Consider the following 19,202-nt stretch of genomic DNA (forward strand, 5'->3'; position numbering starts at 1 on the left):
GTCTACAATTCGTCGTAAGTCAGTCTGAGAAACATCCACAGATGCAAATTCACCTAGACACACACACACGCACAATATGAGATGCATCCTCACACAAGCACTCAAAAGCATAACTGATGATGCTCTTTCAAGAGCGTCGCTTCTGTTCCAGCACTTGGCAGAGTGTCGCGCTTATGGAGACAGTGCGTGCATATAATATTCATTCATAGCTTGTAATTGCTGTCAGAGTGACATCAAGAGCTGACTCATAAATCAAACACTGAGAGAATGCTTTTTTAAAAAGGTGTCATGGCTGCTGCATTCATTCATTAAACAGGTAGTTATGACAACATCTGACTGTATTGTTTCACACGCATACACGGGCTTACAAACAAACACAACAAACAAAAGAGAATAGAGTCGTGGGCCAATAGAGTGCTGTGAAAAAAGGGCTGAGAAAGACCCCTTTCTGATCTCTTATTTTTTGCATATTTGTCACAAGTAATTGTTTCAGATGATCACATTAGTTTTATTATTGTACAGATAACCCTTGTAATTTGTTTTTTTTTTAAAATGCAGTTTTTAGATGATTATTTCATTGATTGGGTAAAAAGCCTATCCAAACCTACTAATAACGGGTTGTGCCACCCCGGGCAGCAAGAACGGAGGTCAAGTGTTTGCAATAACTGGTGATTCTTTAAGTGTGGATTTTGAATAGACCACTCCAAAACCTTCATTTTGTTCATTTTGAGCCATTCAGAGGTGGACTTGCTGGTGTGTTTTGGATCATTGTCCTGTCGCAGAACCAAGGTCTGCTGGAGTTTCAGGGCACAAATCAATGGCCCGACATTTTCCTTCAGGATTTTCTGGTAGAGAGCAGAATTCACTGCTAGAGCAAGTCGTCCAGGTCCCGAAGCAGCAAAGCAGCCCCAGACCATCACACTACCACCACCATGTTTGTTGGTGTGATGCTCTTTTTATGAAATGCTATTTTAGTGGGCTCGCCACTCACGAGAAGGTTCACCGCTGCTCCTCGTCTCACTGTCTCAAAGCCTTAGAAATAGCTTGTGTAACCTTATCCAGACTGTTTCTTTAGATCTGGGCATGATGTGTTTCATTTTCAGATCATTTAGTCTACTTCAGTTTGTCAGACAGATTCTATTAAACAGATTTCTTAATCGAACAGGTCTGGCAGGTCTGGTGTGACAAGTCGAATTAAACTCAGCTTTCCAAAAAATGAAAAGAATGAAACCATAATTTAAGAACTGCATTTTTTATTTACCCAGGTGATCTTTACCTGATATTAAAATTTGTTTGATGATCTGAAACATGTACGTGTGACATATGCATATGCAATAAAATAAGAAGTCAGGAAGAGGGTGAATATTTTTTCCACAATACTGTATATGAAGCAAGAATAACAGCCCTAATAAAGATATAAGGCATGCACTCTCCCTCCTGCATTAGGCACACGTGTCATCAGCGGGACTGGTGAAGCTATAAAATCCTCTTTTTAATTTTTAATCCCTCGATTTCATGGAAATTGCCTCTGCGATACAATATCACTCGATAAGATTATCTTTAACATCCTCTCCCTTTGAAATTAATGTAAATGTTTGCTGCCAGCTGGATTTCATTTGTGATTATGACGAGTTAAATACAAGTCGTGGAAGAAATCTCATTAAAAGACCAAAAGCAAAATATTTTACCTACACTGTCAATGCCACCCAGCGCTTTGTTCGTTAGGCAAAAACGCCCCCTGTGAAGAGTTGTGTTTCTTTTTTTCCAGTAGTGTATTCGGTTTGAAATCAAATATTTTGGATGCTCTACTTTCTTTGAAATTAACACAGTAATGTGTTAACTCGCTGTGGTTTATTGGTCAACAATGCAGTTTTTGCCCCTAAAAAATAAGCTATACTAACAACTTCTGGTAGGAACAGTTCATTGTCTGACTTGATCATTCACTGAATCTGTTGAGAAAAAGAAAAATGCAGAATAAAATCTAACTAATCCTCTCAGCAACAAAAAAAAATTATTATAAATACATAAAAATCCTCCTTCCTTGCTCTCTCCAGGGAGGTCAGCTTGCTAGGCTGCAGTGGTTTCCAACCTTTAGTACCCACACAGCCTTGTCAGATAAACTGAAAGAATAACATTCCCTTTTAATACCTTTCATGTTCAGAAGAGTAATTTCAAAACTGTATTTGGACAGCTTTCAGCTTACTATTTCTAATTTATTGCTTCATAGTTTTTTTCAACAGACCATCACTACTGCCACACTACTTTACCCATAAGTCACTACTTTTGGATACTATTCTGTTTAACATCTCTTCATTTCTTTATGCTCCGAGATCAATTTCACCCACATACCTTTCATTTCTTTCCTGTTTCTTTAACAGGAATGTCATTATAAAAAATATAAGAAATGTATACATAAATTATTAAATATACCAAAAAAAAAAAGGGTGACTTTTAAAGATTAGAGACCAAAGTAAGACCAAGATATTCAAACTACTTTATAATGTTAAGCTCCTCCCCTTGTAGGAAGACGCTAATATGCACCACATGACGAAGATGCTTCTTGGAATTAATGATACTAAATTAATCATACTGCCCACTTCATGTTGTGGTCTTCTTCTGTTAATAATTTAGTAATGTTAGTCATGTCAAACAATGTGATTTTTGTACTTATGAAGGTTGTTTTTTTCCAGAAAATATAAAAAAATATTAGTTTTTAGTTACAAATCTGCAATTTATTCTGTTCATTTTGTCAGATTTCTTTTCACTTCCATTTCTCAAACAACCTTAAGTTATCTAAGCAAATTTGCTGTAGCCTTTTGTATGGTCTGTATTACTTTGTTCATTATAAAGACTATTTTTGGTCACACTGTAAGACCAAATTTCAGTGATTTTCTAAGCAGCCTGTCCGTATTTTTCATCAGTTTCCCATATTAACTATGCAGCCAGAGCAGGGTATTCACTTTTCTTTTGAGTCCTCGCACTACTGAACGATGCAATCACATTATTTTTTTAAGCGTTCATATATCACATCCACTATCTGTGTCTTCATCTGTGGAGATTTCACTCCAATCAGTCCCTTTTATTTTGCTGCTGGCTCTTTGGGACTGCTTCATAATTAAATGTGGCTCGGAGCGATTTTTTGGTTTAAATGAATTTTTAAAAAGTTGTTTTGGAAACTTTCATGAGAAAAAGATTACTGTCTGACACCTCAGTCAAACGACAGCTGTCTTAACATGCTTTTATCTTCCTCATTCAATGGTTAGGTCATTCATTTAACTAATACTTAAACTGCTAGCTGTAGTTGAACCAAAATTATTTACAACTTTTTCTATCTATTATTATTTTTAAGATGATGCCCATGGTATAAAATCAAGTGTACTTTGCATTTGCAGGTATTCTGGTTAGTTGCCTTAAGACACACAGTGCCCAGAAACTCTAGTTAAATGAAAATCTTTTAATAGCAGCCTAGGTCAATAGCTGCCACACCATGTCCTTCATGGTTCAACTGGACTGAGCTTCAAGTGAAAAACCTTTTTTAGTTAGCATGTGTGTAAAATAACCCAATGATTAACAATTAAAAACTAATGGATCCTTAAGATTCTCTCTGGCCCTCGAAGAAAACAAACAAGACACAGAATGAGAACAGGAAGAACAGCAGGAATATTCTCCATTGGACTGAAACACAATAATAACACACAATTTCCCCTCAGTTTTATAAAGTATTTTGATTCTGATGACATTAGCGAAAACATAAGAGGCTGTGTTGTCACTGCTCATGCCACTCAGTGCAGGGCTCGCAAAATCGCTAGCCCGACGTCCCGGGGCTAGCGATTTTTCCAGTCGGGCTACCAAAATCCATCTCAGCCCTGCCCGTCGGCCTATCATAGGAAGGAAAGATATGTCAATGCTTTTGCATTCTTTCGCAAATGTAGCTGAGTAATTATGTCATCGGCATCGATGAGCCACTGTCAATATGTGACACATTGAAATCGCGTTTGAATTTGCGCTTGTTTTTTGCTTTCACTTTCAGATCGCACGAACTGTGTATAGAGAGCGGCAGCACTGATTGGTGAGTCACAGATTAATTGCTCACCAATTCCTCTGGCATCGTCTTATCAATCGTTAGCTTACTATCAAACATGACAAGTGAAATCTCCTGCAGCAAGCTTAAACATGTGATAGAGGTTGATTGCGCAGAGAATTACTGATCGTTATGTAAGTATGTGTGTAAAAGCAGATGGATTTACGCAGGTATTTTAGTTCTGCAGAGCCAAACAAGACAGGTCAGGGTGAAGAAGGGGCAGCCAAAGAAAAGCGTACCACAAAACGTAAAAGTTATGACTTTTGACTTTTGATGATTTTGAAATTTTGCGAGCCCTGCAGTGATATAGGTGGACAATGTTGATGTTATAAGAAAAAACGACAGTTAGAAGATTGTAAACTGCACGTGTGCAGCAAGCCTTTGTTGGGTTGAACTGTACATAAAACAGTATCGTTTATCAAAAGACAAACGCCTTTATTCAGTTCTCTTAGGTCCCTTCTTCTCATCTCATTCAGGGATTTGTTTATTTTGAATAAATGTTATCGGCTGGATCTCTTCACCCAGTGGCAAACCATAAACCTAACAGTGATCTGAGCAGTCTGAAAATAAGTTTGTTGAGACGACAGCGGTAAGATAAATGACCGAGATAAGTGAGCGCTGCAGTCGCAGCTAGATATAATCAACTGTTTCTTGTCATTAGCTGCATGGTTTATATGCTGATGAGGAAAAAAGTGTATCCAGTTTTCACCAAAGAAATTTGTACTATGATAAATTTGAGCCAACCTAAAGACTTTTCATAGTTATAACAACGTTGTTACCACTAAAGGCAAGCCAGTAAGAAACCTATTAATTACAATGATTATATAATTAGGCTTTTACACAACTAACAAGCAATATTTTGATAAGTACTTTGATAAATGCTTCTTTAAAGTGTTTTAAGTGTTTTTGATAAACATAATTTGGCGTTGATTAGTTCCAATTAAAATGGCAGCAGAGGTAACGAACTCTGGATCCTGAATTACTGCGCGGCTATTAAACGTGGCAGACAGAAACATGGCACTTTCTGCTTGAAGGAGAGAAAGCAATGCTCGCCTACCTTTCTTTCACTTATCAGGGGACTTTGGCTGAGTAACACTGATTATCCTCCCTGTTTGCTGGCGTAACATTGATTATCGTCCCCTTGTGCCAGGAGTCCCTCTGAGAGGATCATTGCTCTTAATCCTTTGACCTAACTACCTCTCCTCAACACACCTTGGATTAGGTCCTCTGGTGGTTGCCTGGCACTCTGGGAAATAGGGTAAACAATTAAGAGATTAAGTGGCTTGGGCTAAATGTTGGTCTACCCCAACTAAGAGGACCCATTCTGGTCCATAATGCTGAAGTCTGGGCTCACACCCAAAGCCTTTTTTTTGTTTTGGTTCCAATGGCAGGCTTATATGCTCACTGTCGTTAAGATGGGCTTTCCATTCTTTTCTCTCTTTGCAATATTTTTTTGTCGCATTTGCACAAGAATATTCAGAGGAGCACGGTATTCAATCACGGAAATGCTGATTCCTCACTGAACAAAGGCCTTCTGAGCTACTGATCCATTGCACAGTGCAGTAATTTTTGGATTATAAAAACAAGGCCACATTTATTCAGAGGCACGGCATCAGAGGAGTTTGGCAAGGAGGTGATGACAAAGCGAGACTGCAGGATGACTCACAGTCTACGCTGGCAATCTGTGCCATCTAGATCTGAAGCATATTAAATGGTGGTCATCTAAAGTAAAACTGGTGCCAGGTTTGTTTGAGGCTCATTAGGCTGGCCCATACGGATTACTCATGGACAATCAGGTTGCTGCAGTTGTTTGATACAACAGATAACCGTGCGTAACAAAAAAAGAACACATTTTAGTGACAATCTTGGCCGGAATACGCTACTTATAAATCCACTCAGCTTTAAGAAGAAAAAGGCTTACACAGGGGCAGACACAGACAATGGCATTAGTGCTGGATGCTCATTAAGATAACAGGCTATCAATGTGTGTCAGCCTGACTGACAATAAGATATGCTGAAGCTGCAGGCGTCATTCCTTAGAGTCCGAAGGTAAGAGCTTGACACCACCAGTCGCTCACAAAGACAGGAAGATGGGCAGATAGAGAGATGGCCTGCCCACAAAACAGGTACAAAACTGACAGGTAAAGTCACCTCAACGCATTTATTGACTGAGCGAGGATTATCTCCGAGACAGGCTTTTAGGCTGCTGTAGGACAGAAACGTGAAGAAGGTGAAGCAGAAAAAAAGTGACACACACACACACACACACACACACACGAAGACCTGCTGACACGCGCGCACAGAGTGCACGTGTTCACCTGCCACATTTCTCACCTCGTAAGGGTGACTTCATGGCGGCTTCTACCATGCCCACCAGTAGCTGTAGGCTCTTGGGGTCTTGGGCCAGCCCCGAGGCGAAGGCGGCCAGCGCGTCGGCATGGCGTCCAAGGTACTGAAGGGCAACACCCTGTCGGAAGTATGCCTGCAGAGAAAAGGAGGTAAAAGAGCTATCAGTGCTCAAGTCTTCTGCCACAGCATGGGGCTTTATTCAAACACATTACCAGACACACTCATTTCACGCCATTAGCATTTTTTCCACATGAGCAGTTTTCTGAACATGGCACCTCTCTCCTTTGTATTCCCATAATAGAGTGATCACTGGCTTTTTTTGTACTTGTTAATTGGATTATAAGTTTTACATAAATGCACATGTTACACTCTGGCTGGCTGCCTTCTCAGGAGCAACGATTGTTTTTCTATTCAATATTTTTTTTGCTCTCTGTCTCCTTGCTGTGGGAGTAAACTGCACAAGTCGAGCGCTGGGATTTCTCTGGCTGTTAGAAAAAAAAGTGATGGGAAAGAGAGAGGGGAATGAGACAGAACTACTTACTCAAGTTTGCCTGTAGTTTAGAAAATAACACCCATAAATACTTGAGATTACTCATTCTCTTTGACAGTACACACTTGTAAAAGAGTAACCCAACTGCCCAGTCTGTTTTTGCTATACTTTATTTTTTAAAAAAAAAAAACTTCAGATATGTATTTGCGTAATGTTTTGGACACATGGAAGAGCCTTCAAAGAGACAGAAATTAAACAGATTTGTCATCCAGTCATTTATTCACAGAGCTGGGAAAGTCACATTGTTGGAAGCATAATAAATCAGTACCATGAGGCAGATACTGCATGCAACTTGTAACATATTGTATCTTTCTGTTAGAGACTAATTTTTTTTTTTTTTTTGGAACATTGTGCACGCTGAAACCTAAAACAGACGCTGTCTCTGTGATCCAAAGCCCCAACAATAAGTGTGCTTCCCCCCCCGCATGTCTGTTTGGAATCACTAGCTGCAGAGAGATCTTTCATCCAGGCAAGTGACTCAGTATGTTTGTGTCTAAGGCCCGATCAGACAGAAATCCTACTGAGTTGTTAAACCTGACTCTGGTCCAGTCTTACAACACCAGCAAAGAGAGATGAAACTACGTTGCGCTCATTATTCACAATCCAAACCGATAAATCCCCTTCAGGAGAAAGCAAAGTGTCTCCCAGAATAGTCATATATGGGCTCGTGTCGCACATTTACAGCTACAAAGCAATAAGAGATAAAGTCTCTCTTATGCTGGTGTGTTGTTTGTGTGCTGGCTCGTGTGTGAGGGGTAGCAGCAGCGGTCCAGGCTACCGTCTGGCCACCTTCTCGCTCGGTAGGCAGCAACTCCACTCATAGCTTCAAAAAGTGACACAAGGGCTAATTTGCCATTAGCATCTAAGAGGCCTTTTCATTAGCCTTCCCAAGCTTCTCTGTTAGCACGACTAGCAAGTGAGAAAAGCAGAGAGGATTAGGGAAAATGAGACATGACATCGAATTTACAGAGACCAGTAATTAATTTCGCTTCCGTCCGAGACCCCCCACTGACTACCAATCTCTATCCAGACCTGCTGCCCCCTACTTCAACATTTCCACCGCCCCTCACTTGCATCACATCTCCAATGAAAATGACGACGACAGAGATTAAATTCAAAGCATTAACCTTTGTTCTAACACTGTTATTATATGAGTGGAGCACGGTTCAGGGAATCCGCTCAATATTAATTGCATCTAGCAGCAGTGGAGTTTGGGCAGGATGCACTGGCTAGAATTGAGAGACCCCACAAACGTTTTGCCCAAGGGAACAAAAGACATTTAAAAGCACTTCTCCATTTGATTAGATTTAGCCTACAATATGACTGCTCTCCCTTTCATTCTCTTAAGCGCCGTACCCTGACCGAGACGACCGGGGAAAGAAGATGAAGGGAAAAAGATGTATTTAAAAGGAAGGTTTGAGTCAAACAAAAAAAAAAAAACATCCTCTTCTTTAATCACTTCATTGTAGCTTCTCTCGTCCTACGTAAGGTTGAAAGACTAGACCGGCTAGAAAATACATTGAAATACTTGAAAACAGAAGCACAACACTGAATGCATCACTGCAAAAGTGACAGAATCGATGTGCCATACAGCCTTATAAGATTTCTTCTTCCATTAGTCTCCCATGGGCTTCAAAATACACCATATGGCTGCACAAAGACATAAATGTCACATAACCTCAGCCTCTGCATAATCCAACATGTCAATTCAACCAAGTACCGCTGTTAAAACAGAGGGTTCCACTGAATTTACATTGCAGTGGCTGAATACTAATTAGGGACAATGGTGATCGTGATACTGATGAGAGCTCAAGATAAACCGAAACTGACGTACAAGTAAAAGACTGAATAGCACGCAGCAAAATCAAATAGTGCTGCAGAGATAATGTCGTCAGGTTAGCGATGCTGTTAGCATGGATTGAAGCATTTTGGGTGAAGTAAAAACAAGATGTTTACCCCTACACATTTTTATTTGAATCCACGCTTAACAGGATCTTTTCTAAAAACACAGCAGCATCTGCTCAGAGCTGTTGCTACAGTGATTAGCACAGCCTCCGTAGCTCTTAGCCAGACAAGAGAAATAAACAGGGGTACGGTACAGGGAGCATTACAAAGAAGGAGGCAGCATCGCAGATTTGCTGTGACCTGTCAATGTACAACATTGTATGCACAACTGAGTGTCAGCGTCTCATCTTTCAGCCAAGAAACAGCTCCCTAAACAGGAAAGAAAGAGAGTCACTCCTCTGAAAGCCAAGTTCCCATGCAGCAAATGCCCTCCTGAAATGTGACACATCTGTTTGGCATCTTTTTACAACATGACATCGACAAACCAAGACTTCGAATAATGTGTTTTGCCAGAAATCCAATCCGGGGTGAATTATTGAACCTTCTTGCATGTTCGGGTCTTGTACTTAATGCAGCAATGTGCTGATACCACAGAAGAGTGGATAGAGAAGGGAAGGTTTGTCGTTCGTACCCGTGGGTGAATTCTGAGAGGGCTTATGTGCATGTGTGCAAATGCGTGATCTCGTGTGAGTGTGTGTGTGTGAGAGCAAAAGAGAGAGCCTACAAAACACATATGAATAAGAGACAGGGTAAAAGATTTTCTTCTTTCTCGAATATTTTAATATTTCATGAATCCTTGTTTGATGTAGTTTTAAATATTCATGCTTTTATGCTTAGGAGGAAGAGGGAAATGATGCAAAAAATCACCGCAATACACTGTGCTAGACACTGTGGGGAACCAACATTCCCTGTGCATATACACAAATAAGCTCACTCACATCGCTGAATACGCTCTTTCGCTCTAACAAGCCACTTACAATGAAACATGGACAATTTTCTTCAAGTGACAGCTCTGTTGTTCACAATAAGGCTCACAGTCAGAGCAAGTGAACAGAAAGTTGACAAGATTAAGACTGTGAATTCGGTGCAACACCAGCTGTTGGAGGCTCTTTTTCTATTAGGAGATTAATGTCTCAGCATATGTCCTTGCCCCGTTCTTAGGCTGTACACTCTAACCCCAGAGGTGTCCTCAGTCCCTGGGAACATGTCTGTGTTTCCACTTGTCGGGCTTACCTCAAGATCCCGGGGTTAAAGAAAAAAAATCTAATGAAAACATATATATGACTACCAAATGGATCAGAACACCGAGCAACAATTCAATTCAATTTTATTTATATAGCGCCAAATCACAACAAAAGTCGCCTCAAGGCGCTTCATAGATACAGAGAAAAACCCAACAATCATATGACCCCCTATGAGCAAGCACTTTGGCGACAGTGGGAAGGAAAAACTCCCTTTTAACAGGAAGAAACCTCCAGCAGAACCAGGCTCAGGGAGGGGCGGCCATCTGCTGCGACCGGTTGGGGTGAGAGAAGGAAGACAGGATAAAAGACATGCTGTGGAAGAGAGACAGAGGTTAATAACAGATATGATTCAATGCAGAGAGGTCTATTAACACATACTGAGTGAGAAAGGTGACTGGAAAGGAAAAACTCAATGCATCATGGGAATCCCCGGCAGCCTACATCTATTGCAGCATAACTAAGGGAGGATTCAGGGTCACCTGGTCAAGCCCTAACTATATGCTTTAAAAAAACAGGAAAGTTATAAAAAAGTAATAAATGCATGAACTAGTTTTTCAGCGTCACTCTGAGACAGGATATTTCTAACTTTAGAGATGTTGCGCAAATGGAAGAAAGCAGTCTTACATATTTGTTTAATATGTGCGTTGAAGGACATATCCTGGTCAAAAATGACTCCAAGGTTCCTCACAGTGTTACTAGAGGCCAAGGTAATGCCATCCAGAGTAAGAATCTGGTTAGATACCATATTTCTAAGATTTTCAGGGCAGAGTACAATAACCTCAGTTTTATCTGAATCAAGAAGCAGAAAGTTAGCGGCCATCCAGGTCTTTATGTCTTTAAGACATTCCTGCAGTTTAACTAATTGGTGTGTGTTATCTGGCTTCATGGATAGATAGAGCTGTGTGTCATCTGCATAGCAGTGAAAATTTATGCTATGTCTTCTAATGATGCTGCCTAGAGGAAGCATGTATAATGTAAACAGAATTGGTTCTAGCACTGAACCCTGTGGAACACCATAATTAACCTCAGTGTGTGAAGAGGACTCTCCATTTACATGTACAAATTGCGGTCTATTAGATAGATATGATACAAACCACTGCAGCACAGTACCTGTAATACCTACAGCATGTTCTAATCGCTCTAATAGGATATTATGGTCAACAGTATCGAATGCTGCACTAAGGTCAAGAAGGACAAGCACAGAGATGAGTCCACTGTCAGAGGCCATAAGAAGCCATAAGAAGATCATTTGTAACCTACAGTTACAACAGTAACATGATTTGGTAAACAAAGTTTCACTGTGTGTGTACGCAGTCAGCGCTGTTCCTGATATAAGCACTTGTACAGAATTTCTTATAGAGCCGTTTGAAACACAAATAACCAGATTTTGTATAATTTTCTGAAGAGCTCTTGAGTAATAGTTCTCCAAGATTTTTGAAGTTCTTTCAAAGTTTTGGACATTTGGCTGCTTTTTCGCTCATTTTCAGTCCAGACTTTGTACCTGACCATTTTTGGGGGAATGTTTTTTTTGTTTTGTTTGTTTCTTAAGCCACTCAACACTGACCTATGAATCATTCAAGTTTTTTAAAAAAAGCACCTAACTCAAAGAAACCACTGTTGTGTGCACACCAACAGACATTTTTTACTAGCAGCTAGTCAAAATACATAATTTATTCCCATTTTTTTAGTTGAATCTATGAAAAATGACAAAGATAACACAATTTGGCAGGCATAAAATAGTGTTTTTGCACCAACAAGGTGATTCCCAAAGAGTTATTTGCACATCTTTGGATGCTGTGCCGTATGTCCTCAAAAAATTGAGAAAACTGGACGTGAAGTGAAGGACAAAAGAGAACGTGGTAGTCCAAAAAACAATCCACAGCAGATGAATAGCATCTGAAAGTCGTGTCCTTAAGAAATAGGGGGAAAAAATTCAGCAAAAAACTCACAAAGGACCTGAGAGATGCATTTGGCACTTAAGCAAAGTGTGTGACTGGCAACCGTTTCATTTTTCAGCATGACAGCGATCCCAAACACACTGATGATGTTGTAAAAGCATACCTGGATAGAAAACCAGTCTGTAGAACTCGGACCTCAACATTATTAAAGCAATGTGGGATCATCCTGACAGAGAACAGAACAAAAGGCAGCAAACATCAAAGTGCTTTGAATGTCCTTCAAGAAGCCCGGAGAACTATTCCTGAAGACTACTTCAAGAAATGACAAGAAATCTGTGTTGAAGAATAAAGGTGGCCACAGGAAATGCTGACTTCCAAGCTAATTAGAATTGCACAAACTCTGTTTTTGTCTTATATATTAAATTTCATTAAATATAAAGCTGTAACCATTTTGCAGTATTTGTGTATCTGCACGTGTGTCCACTATCTAAGTTTCTTTTCTCAAATTGCAGTGTGTGATGCATGTAGTAGTTCCAAGACAAAAATGCACCTAGACAACAGGTCTGATCCCAAATCTGTGATTTTCAGAATGAAATCAAATAGCATAGGTAATTTGCACCAAGGGCACTGGAGCTGGAAACACGCCCGTGTTCAGGTTTTTTTTAACTAACAGCTGAAGCAGTTCTCTCCCTCACATTCAGAGGCGTAAAATCTCACGCACACTGATGTCTCTCTAAATAAGTAGCCTAGCTCCTCACACACAATGCAGACAGCCTGTCACCGAACAGATGGCTACAGCTGTGCTCCGGTAGCCCAAGGCCTTGTGTAGCTTGCTGTGTCCTGATCAGTGATCAGCAATAATAGAGATGCACTCAAATGTGGAAATCAATAGAAGCCGCATAAGCTCCGTTTAGATCGTGCCACACCCTTCAGTGCTGTACTGTGTTTGGGATACGCCTGCTGCAGATGGATTCTGATCACCCACAGGGCGAGTGGTGCCAAAGCTACGACTCTGAACTGAACCCCCGCTGGTGACATAATGGAACCCAAATCAGTCCATCAAACAGGGACAGCAGGCTGCAAACACACTGCAGGCACACACGCACATACACAAACACAAACTGAGAAAAAATACATCAATATCTCGAGAAGAAAAACGCCCATCTGTCTCCAATAAACGTGTATTACTTGAAATCAGCTTTCCACACCGGCCGGGATGCTGGGATTAGATTAACACTAATAGCGTGATAGGAACAAAGGCATTGCTGCTTTTCTTTCCTCTCTGTCTTTGCTCTTTAACTATAGGTGTTGTTGCCTGGTTGCCAGTGTGGCCCAGAAATGTCATGTGTCGACCAGGGTTTAAGACATGTGCCTGCGCCATCCCTTGCACATCTCCGCCACTACGCTTTCAAGGTGACACAGTCGACTCGGCGGGTACACAAAATGTCAGCTGCTTAATTTAATATCCAGGGATAACTGTCGGCTATGACAAATTAGCTGGGAGAACAGTTGAAAAAGTGAAATGGAATGATTGCATCTTTGGGCCCACTGCCCTTCAAGCTGACAAGCTGAAAACCACAGAAGAAGCACAATGGAGCCTCTGCTTAATTAAATCTATTTCTGCGAGCTTCTATCTATCTGCCGTGACTCCTCGCAGGTAGACATCCCCCAGTCCCCCCATGGTTGAAGAGGTCCGATGTTCCCCAGGAGGACCAGTGGGGGCGTTACACCCATTGCCCTGGGTCAAACGTAAACCTTTGGCCCCGGGGTCACAGGGATGGAATCATGACGCAGCTGCCTGTCTATTACCGTCTCCCCAATCTAATAAAGCCAAACCCTAAAACGGCAAAACATCCCTGACCTGCATCGATCGATCTGTGTTTATCTGTCCGTTTGCGTTCTGTTTGCGAGGAGAAAAAAAAGCAGTGACAGACTCATTTTTCCCCTCTCACTGGATGGAAGATGTCTTCAATAATCCAGCCAATCAATGAAAAAATGTTGCTTTTACAGGATTTTGTTTTGCCTTACGTGCTGACTTAGAGAATACCCCTGGTTAACTGTACAGTGACATTTTTGTCAACAAGCTAAGCCACATCAAAGGTGCATGTTAAGCACCTATGCAAGTCAAATTGAGACACCTCGCAATCTGCATGTAGGTAGACACAGTAAAATATTTATGATCCATTGATGCATTCCTCCCTAAAGGCGTTGTACACTCTGGTGATTGCTGTACTAGCCAAAGCCCCTAATTAGCCCATTAGATTAGATGGCTTTAATGAGAGCAAATTAAACAGATCATTCTATGTAGAGCTGGCAATTAAAGGGTAAATGTTTCATTATTCAGTGAGTGGCGACAATGAAACTCAGGTATACTTCAGGTTGCCTGGCAGGGATTTCAGTGTGAGAGACAATGTAGGAGTCTCTCATGGCTGCAAGGAATCGATTAGCCGGCTCACATCAAACTGGCAGGCAGCGTAGGACTCCAGATTGGAAAAGGTCATAGTCAGGTATGCGGAATCAATGCTGAGTATTCTGTATTCACTGAGTCTTGCATTATCTGGTTAGGGGGATGGTTTAACGCTTTCTAAAAACAATTATCAAAAGACAAAGAGAACCTTCAATAAAAAAGGTCAGGCCTTGTAACCGGTGGAGTGTCATATGGCGTACATCTATTGTGACAGTCGGAGTGAAACAGAAGGGAAAGACTGATATTGCTCATTTATCACAAACAGATGAAACAGCACAATAGTGGCAAGCTGTGGGGTCGGGCAGTGACACGCTGTCACAATGGACTGTTTGGCAGAGGAAATTCAATTTTCTCTCTGCTACGTGCACGTCCAACATAACTGACGGCCTCACAAAGGAAACAAACCGATGGAAAGTGTTAAAACACCAGATAAAAATAAATAAATCACTCTCTCCCCGTAGCTCATTCCAAGCATGTTAATTCCAATGTTAGAAAAGCCACGTCACACTCTGCCGCCATGATTTATAGCCCGGTTTGTCACATGGATGCAGCTAGCATAGTTGCATTCCTATTAGCATCTTAAGAGTGTTTAGATGTAAGGCTGCAAGGGTCAGGGTGTTAAACAGATTTCCGTGCCCCTCTCAACTAGATCCTTGGCTCGGCTCTGCCTGAGCACTGCACACGATCCCAACAGCCACAGGGACTGACTAGCAATTAAAGTGGGCATTAATTACTTAAAGGAGCTTTAATCAATCAAGGCCAGATGGTGAACCTGAAAAAAAGAGAGCAAACTCAAGGCTGCATAAGTGCCCTCTGTGCCGACTAGGCTAAAGGTGGTCATAAAAGACTAGATTAGAAAGGCCTGCTTTTTATAGACCTCACATTTTTCAAGTGAAACAGTCCATCGAGCAACGAGCGGCAATCTCCACTGGACATTTTAAGTGTTTACCGCCATTATTAAGTCTTTTTCAGTCTTTTGTGTAACAGTGTAACAGATAATCCCAATTATTCAATACAAATTTGTCTGTTTGATAATTTCTTTACAATGCAAATTTAATAAGAGTCCTAATCGCCTGTGCCCCTGATGTGCTTTACCCCACAGTCATAATAGAAGAGGCTACTTGGCCCCGGCTCTGTGCTCTTCTGGCCTGAGGCACCGTGTCCTCTATCTTAATTTGTACTCCTTTAATTGGCTCTGACACTAACCTCAAGCATGGCTGAAAAATACCCTCTTCTAAGTAAACACAAAAGAAGGGACAAGTGTTCCCAACATGAGAAACCAAGCGTCTTCATTACTCGCTGGAAGCTGCGCCCAACTGAGCCTCTTGCGAGAACTCTCTAAAGCATGACAGTATAAGCTGTTTTAATATCTCACATGTTGCTTCCATCTCCCCCGATTTATTGAATTTATAGCAGGACTCGAGATGTACTGTGGTAAAAATGAAGGGAAAAAAACTATTCGGAAAATATTTAGTCTGTGCGAAATGAAAACTTGAAAGTGGCATTTGCAGAGTGCGAAAAATAAGCTGCCAAGTCAAAATAGTTTTTTGGAGCCTGAGGTGCTTTTTTTTGGTTATCGCTGAAGATCCCAGAGAGAGGAAGAGTCCACCAAGTCATTACCCTCTCACACTGTCACACAGTAGGCACAGCTCCTTGCCAGTGTCGGCACTTGGGTTGGGTTCATTAAGTTGCTCTGGCCTTAGTGGGAAGTTGCTTCATCAAACAAGAGTCAGCAGCCCAGGCTGCCATCTGACAGTGTGCTTCTCCAGAGCTGCCCTACAATACTTCAAAAGACTCACAGTCAGCCTTTATGGAGAGCTCTAATGAAAAGCATGGCATGAGCCCCACTGCTTTTGATTCTGCTAGTGAGAAGTCATACATGATTGAGTAAAGGCAAACTGAATCACAGATAAATCACTGAGGGGTTGATAAGACTGGACAAAGAAGAGGGGAGCGTTTGAAAAGACAATGAGAATGGAGCACAAAACAGTTTTATGTACACGACAGTGGACGAGGGCTCGAAAAGGAGGTAAAGGTCTGCACATCAAGGAGACACACTGATGCCCCCTTGTTATTCTTCCCTCGTCTACTGTACATGTCTGCTGCCATCCAGGCTATCAGAGCTGTTTATTGTGAATGACCTATTTCTCCTTCCCATCTCCCAGTGCAGCAGCAGCATCACTATACTGGGGTATTGTGGATACAGCGCCACTGCTTCACCGTACCCATGCACAAAGGGAAGTCCCCAGCGATTATCAGATAAATGCACTTTAATTCACAACACATGCAGAGGTTTATATATAGATGGGCTAATTCCCCCTCGGCCACACTGCAATATGAACTCCACGGAGCGCCAATTTAAGTGTGTGATGAGTCCCACGCGGACAAGGTCCTCTACTTATCATATATATGACATGCTCCGGCACATTGCTGGGCCAGAGAAAATATGAAAAGCTGGAGAGAGAAAAAAAAATCTGGATTATGAGTGGACCAGTGTGGACTTTTTCATTATTAATGAGGAGACAATGAAGTAGGTTTCAGGGCGGCTTTTTTGTGACGAGATATTTGTCACTCCTAAATGTAGCTGAGCTCCACAGTAGCATAATTTTCACAGGATATTTGTCACACTAAGAGAAGCAAAAAAGTCCAAAAGATGCAGAGAGCCGCACATCACAGCTAATGCCCATTATAGCTGCAAGTGCTTCCAATTTTACTCTGAAATCCTCACAGTCGACTCCCAATAGAGGGCTAATTGGCAGACTCCTACTGAAAGGAGGTATCAGCCTCTGATAACGCTGAGTAGTCCTGTAGCACATCTGCGCAGTCTTTGTGTTAGCTCATTAAACAGGTTCCCTCAGCGTTCTTTGGCCATCACCATGCATCATTAATTGTGCCCGCCTGCTAATAACGTTTGCTGCGTTTCCCTCACTTTGATCGCTATCGCTATGCGTGCTGTGACACTCTGCGGCCTGTCCGGCAAAACAAAGATGAAGTCAACAGGTTGCATTGCAACCTGTTGACTGCGTATATGCTAAAAAAACAGACAGTGTATATGTTCACTGGAAGTCCTTTGGCAGCTCCTCTGAACATCAAATTAATCCGCTTCCAGAAACAAGAAAACACGCATGCATGCTCACGCAAACACACCCCTGCAAAGAAGGCCAAATAAAAACACTTGCTCAGAACTCTGAGTCATACTGTGGGTGCCAACAATCAACATGGCTCACCGCACACAGCTGGCTGCAGCAAGGGAATGTATTAATTTTCTCATTTAGAAACAAATATATACTACAAATAGATTAATGGTGTTTGATCAGCTTGGCGGAGCAATGCCAATTAGCATGCATAGATGGAAAGAAGCACTGTGCTTTATTATTACTTTATCATTATTATTTTTATAAGTGCTGCCCTAAAAGCAGAGTAGCTACTTAAAATATGACTTAAACAAATGACACAGCTTTATACAAAAGCATTATAGCTCCCAAGAAGGTGTTACAAGGAAAAACAGTTGAGAAACAAAGGAAAATTTAAAAGAAGGAAAAAAAGAAACATGGGGGGGAGAGGATCGTAAGCACGATGGGAGCTAGGAGAGTAGGCCCACGAGTGTGGAAAATTGAGGCTATGGTTAGCTTAGGACCGGCGAGAGTTGAAAAGTGGACCTCTTTTCATACTACACGGAGTTTGGCAATTACTGGTGACAGCGGTTCGCACCAAGATGGGGAAAAAAATTGATCCAGACAAGCAAGACTTAGTTTGCTTTGTTAAAAGTAATTAATCACTGCGGCCACAGAGGAGGGTTAGGTGCCTTGAGTGCTGCACAGTTCTGCTCAGCGCGTCTGACTGCGCAGCCATATGTGAATTTAACTACACATTCTGCACACATGTCCGAAAGACCCGAAGTGAGTGAAAAGGGACAGGGAAGGGTTTTAAGGAGAGCTTTCAAGAGAAAGAAGGGGAAAAAAACAGACCGATGGAGGAACGAGGCTGGGAAAGAAGAAACATGCGCACGCTGCACCCATTTATTCACATGCATGCACTCGAGGGGACCTATAGTGCAATCCATCATAAAAGTTTTATCCACACCCACTGAGAAAAACCCCCAAAAACCTACAGTAACAGGGAGCTGCGGGATAAGCAGGTGAAAATCTGGAAAAATACAGATAATCCTTTCACCTTCAATTCACTGTAAGTGAAATGAATGCTCATCTTCTGCCGCAGGTAACTTAACATGAAATAAACATCATTTGCTCGGTTTCTCCCTCGAAAAGAAAACAACATTTGATCCACATCTTTAGAACCACTTTAGCATCCGTAATTTTGTTTTTTATTGCTTATGCTCACAGTTTTTAATTGAAAGACAAATCCAGCAGCGGTCTTGTTTTTATCGCATTAGACACCCTCCTCCTACTTTGTGATTACAGCGATCCTAGAGATGAATCACTGCAGACGCTCTTATTGCCTCTTGTAATTTCCTGTTACCTTTCTCCTGCTGGACTACTGTCAGTCCAAATACACCATAATTATAATTAGTTTAATTGCGCGCATTTTTGAGCTCGTCGCAAACACAAAAGCAAAGAGAGAGAGAGGGGAAAAAAAGCTAAAACTGAACACATGCCGGGCATACTGTAAATCCCATTAGATAACACACGCTGCCCTCAAGCTCTCAGTGCTGTGAACCACACTCACTCCTCCCCACCCTCCACTCTGCAGTGATAACAGCAGCAGGAGCCCAGAGCCACAAAGACACAACCCTGATCAATAACAGAGC

The 19,202-nt window shown here is 41.5% G+C and overlaps 1 protein-coding gene across 4 annotated transcripts in view; it reads right to left on the reverse strand.

Annotated features, from left to right (window-relative positions):
* LOC146507054 (tetratricopeptide repeat protein 28-like) overlaps positions 1-19,202 on the reverse strand; it is a 189,000-nt gene that overhangs the window by 71,707 nt on the left and 98,091 nt on the right. For all 4 annotated transcript variants that reach the window (XM_085179393.1, XM_085179392.1, XM_085179394.1 and 1 more), the window contains one exon: positions 6,416-6,563. In XM_085179393.1, the coding sequence (XP_085035519.1) occupies positions 6,416-6,563 (148 nt within the window). The remainder of the gene's footprint in view (positions 1-6,415; positions 6,564-19,202) is intronic.

The sequence above is a fragment of the Neolamprologus multifasciatus genome, chromosome 12 (genome assembly GCF_963576455.1).
Source record: "Neolamprologus multifasciatus chromosome 12, fNeoMul1.2, whole genome shotgun sequence".
Lineage (NCBI taxonomy): Eukaryota > Metazoa > Chordata > Actinopteri > Cichliformes > Cichlidae > Neolamprologus > Neolamprologus multifasciatus.